Source organism: Cicer arietinum, chromosome 4 (assembly GCF_000331145.2).
Source record: "Cicer arietinum cultivar CDC Frontier isolate Library 1 chromosome 4, Cicar.CDCFrontier_v2.0, whole genome shotgun sequence".
In the NCBI taxonomy this organism is placed as follows: Eukaryota; Viridiplantae; Streptophyta; class Magnoliopsida; order Fabales; family Fabaceae; genus Cicer; species Cicer arietinum.
This window is the reverse complement of record NC_021163.2, coordinates 31392831-31395683: the sequence shown is the minus strand read 5'-3', so window position 1 is coordinate 31395683 and position 2853 is coordinate 31392831. Positions and strand designations below refer to the sequence as shown.

General features: G+C 25.4%; 1 protein-coding gene across 2 annotated transcripts in view; it reads right to left on the bottom strand.

The window, feature by feature from the left end:
- Positions 1 to 2853, bottom strand: part of LOC101504367 (uncharacterized) — a 29995-nt gene that overhangs the window by 3543 nt on the left and 23599 nt on the right. For both annotated transcript variants that reach the window (XM_012712350.3, XM_073367157.1), the window contains exons 8-9: positions 1613 to 1726; positions 1177 to 1424 (exon numbers count right to left, since the gene is read on the bottom strand). In XM_012712350.3, coding sequence (XP_012567804.1) covers positions 1177 to 1424; positions 1613 to 1726 — 362 coding nt within the window. The remainder of the gene's footprint in view (positions 1 to 1176; positions 1425 to 1612; positions 1727 to 2853) is intronic.

Below are 2853 nucleotides of genomic sequence, written 5' to 3'. Positions count from 1 at the left end.
AACAGTGCACATCCTCCCATCGACATTACGTTGGGTTTCATAGCAATGCATAATTCTCTATAGAGTGTTGCTAAAACTGCCGAACCCCAACTATAGTGGGATGCTTTATTTAAATCGCTCAGATTTTTAAAGATATTTTAAATGTACACGATTATTGGATTTGCCTGGCATCAACAATCCTCCAATCATACGTAATATATATGTTCGACATGATGCTTGTTTTTCTACTTCGGATGCGTTTTCACCAACATTATCAAAAGTATATTTGAGCCATTTTAATTTAATAGAATTACCTTTTGTATTAATTAATTATTTTAATTATTTATAATAATATTTTGTATTTTTTAATGTTATAATTATTTTTAAAATATTTAATAATAATAAATATAATATACCCAATAACAAATAACAAAATGCAACACACACAAAAAAAAAAAGAAGCTAGTAGGAGGTCGCATCCCCAGGATGCGACCATCTAGTGAGGTTGGAATTTTTTTTCTTCAGGAGGTCGCATCCCCAGGTTTCGATCTGCAACTGGGGCTAAAAAGTAGGGCATTTTGGTATTATTTTTTGGAAGTGGGGCAATCTAGTATTAAAATTAAAAAAATAGGATATTTATATCAAAAATCCTTAATATTATGTCTCCTATCAAAATTATTTGTTTAAAGTTCAGCCCATTATTTCATGGGACTTAAAGGAGGGGCTCAAGGGGTTTATAGGCCCCAAATATTTTGTTAATTTTAAAATTATTTTCTTGAAAAATTTTTGAAATTTATTTTATTCAAGATATAGAAAAATATTATTTTTCTCAAAAAATTGTGAAAAAAAAAAAGTTTATCGAAAAAAATCAAAAAAATTTTATATGTGAAAAAATCAAAAAACTTTATTTATCAAAAAAAAATATCGATTCTTTTTACGAAAAAATGGGTCTATAGGCTTATTACGACCACAAAATTTTAGGGGCTTTGTTTATGGGGCCTTTTAAATTATAAATTTTTTTGCCTCCTCCAACATGTGGACCACACTCATATAAATAAGAAAAGATAAATATAAAAATTTTAAATAATATTTCTTTTTAAATGAAAAACAAGTAAATTTTGTATTTTTAGTGTGGACTTAAATATGTGTCTAAATATGATGTGACTATGACAATGAAAAACAAGTAAATTTTGATACCGAGTCCAAAGTTTCAATTTCAAGACGTCAGCATCATGAAGTTTCCAAGCAGGAAGCACAAGATCTTTGTGAGGGTCAAAGCATGGATGAATGCCTCTTCTATTAGAAGAAATTTTATCCCAATTATCAGGCCAATACGCTGTAGTTGAATGCTTATGTTTCGTATTCGTATTTCCCCAATGTACTAACATCATGCTGTTCCATATTTCCTTAGGAGCATAACAAGCACCTTCATCCCATGAAAAAAACTGCCTTCAAACACAAAAATGGTACAATTAGTACCACCTTCTTTCAAGTACATACAATATAAATATTATTATATCTGTCTCTAAATTACAGGAGTTAAGAAAATTCAATTAAGTATTAAATTTATTAAAAATTGAAATTTGTAGAAAAATATTCTAGACATGGAAAAAACTATTTTACTTGCCCATACCCATATGTGGTCCCTTCCTGATGAGCGATTCCAATAAGGATATTGCTCAACAATGTGATTATATGCATTTTTATAAAACTCCAAAGCAAGCGAGCTTCTCAACCCCATATGCTTCTGAACTTGTTCAATACAATGCAGGAAATGGTGAGAAATACTATTATTTACTCAACTATAAGTAATTACAAATACCTACTTTTATATTTATGGATGATAGTTAAATATATTTAATTTTTTTATTTTATGTAAAAAAGAAAATATGCTTATGATCTATCTCTAATTGTAAAAATATTTTTGAATAATAACATTAAATATCAATAGATTAGTTGAGATTTGATTTTGATAAATCTATTATATATATTAAAATAGACTCCTACATCTTAATTAAATATTGTCACATCAAAAAAAATCTGATGTAACACATCTAATAAATATTCTTCCTCTTTCTTATTATCATATTTGCAATTTGTTTTTTATTATATTTTTTTCATATAATATTTTGTATAACTGATATTAAAATAGACTCCAACATCTTTATCAAATATTGTGCAACCTCATTCAAATATTGGCATATAAATTTTTTTTGATGTGGCACATATAACAAATACTCTTCCTCATTCTTATTATCTTACAATTTGTTTTTTATTACATTCTTTTCGTATAATATTTTGTAGAACTATTCATATACAATAAGTTACAAATTACAATACAATAAATATTAGTTATCAATTATTTGACATTCATTGCTCCTCAATAATTATTGATAACGGTTCTTGTTCCATGATTATTGATAATGATTATTGATAACGTTCTTCTATGGTTTTAACTATCAATTAATATATCAAGTGATTTTAAAGGATTCTCCATTTCTTCCTCCATCATTACATGTTTTTAAACTTTTTTTCTTTTAGATAAACAATATATTAAAATAGAATATATATATATATATATATATATATATTAAAATAGAATATATATATATATATATATATATATATTAAAATAGACTCCAACATAAACATCATCTAATATTATGTCATTTCAAGTATAATGTGATGTCATTCAAACATTGTCACCTCAACAAAAATTTCATGTGACACATCTAAAAGTTCTTTCCTCTTAAATTCTCCTTATTATTCAACTTTCATTTTTCTTTAACACACATTTTACTATTATTATTATTATTATTATTATTATTATTATTATTATTATTATTATTATTATTATTATTATTATTATTATTA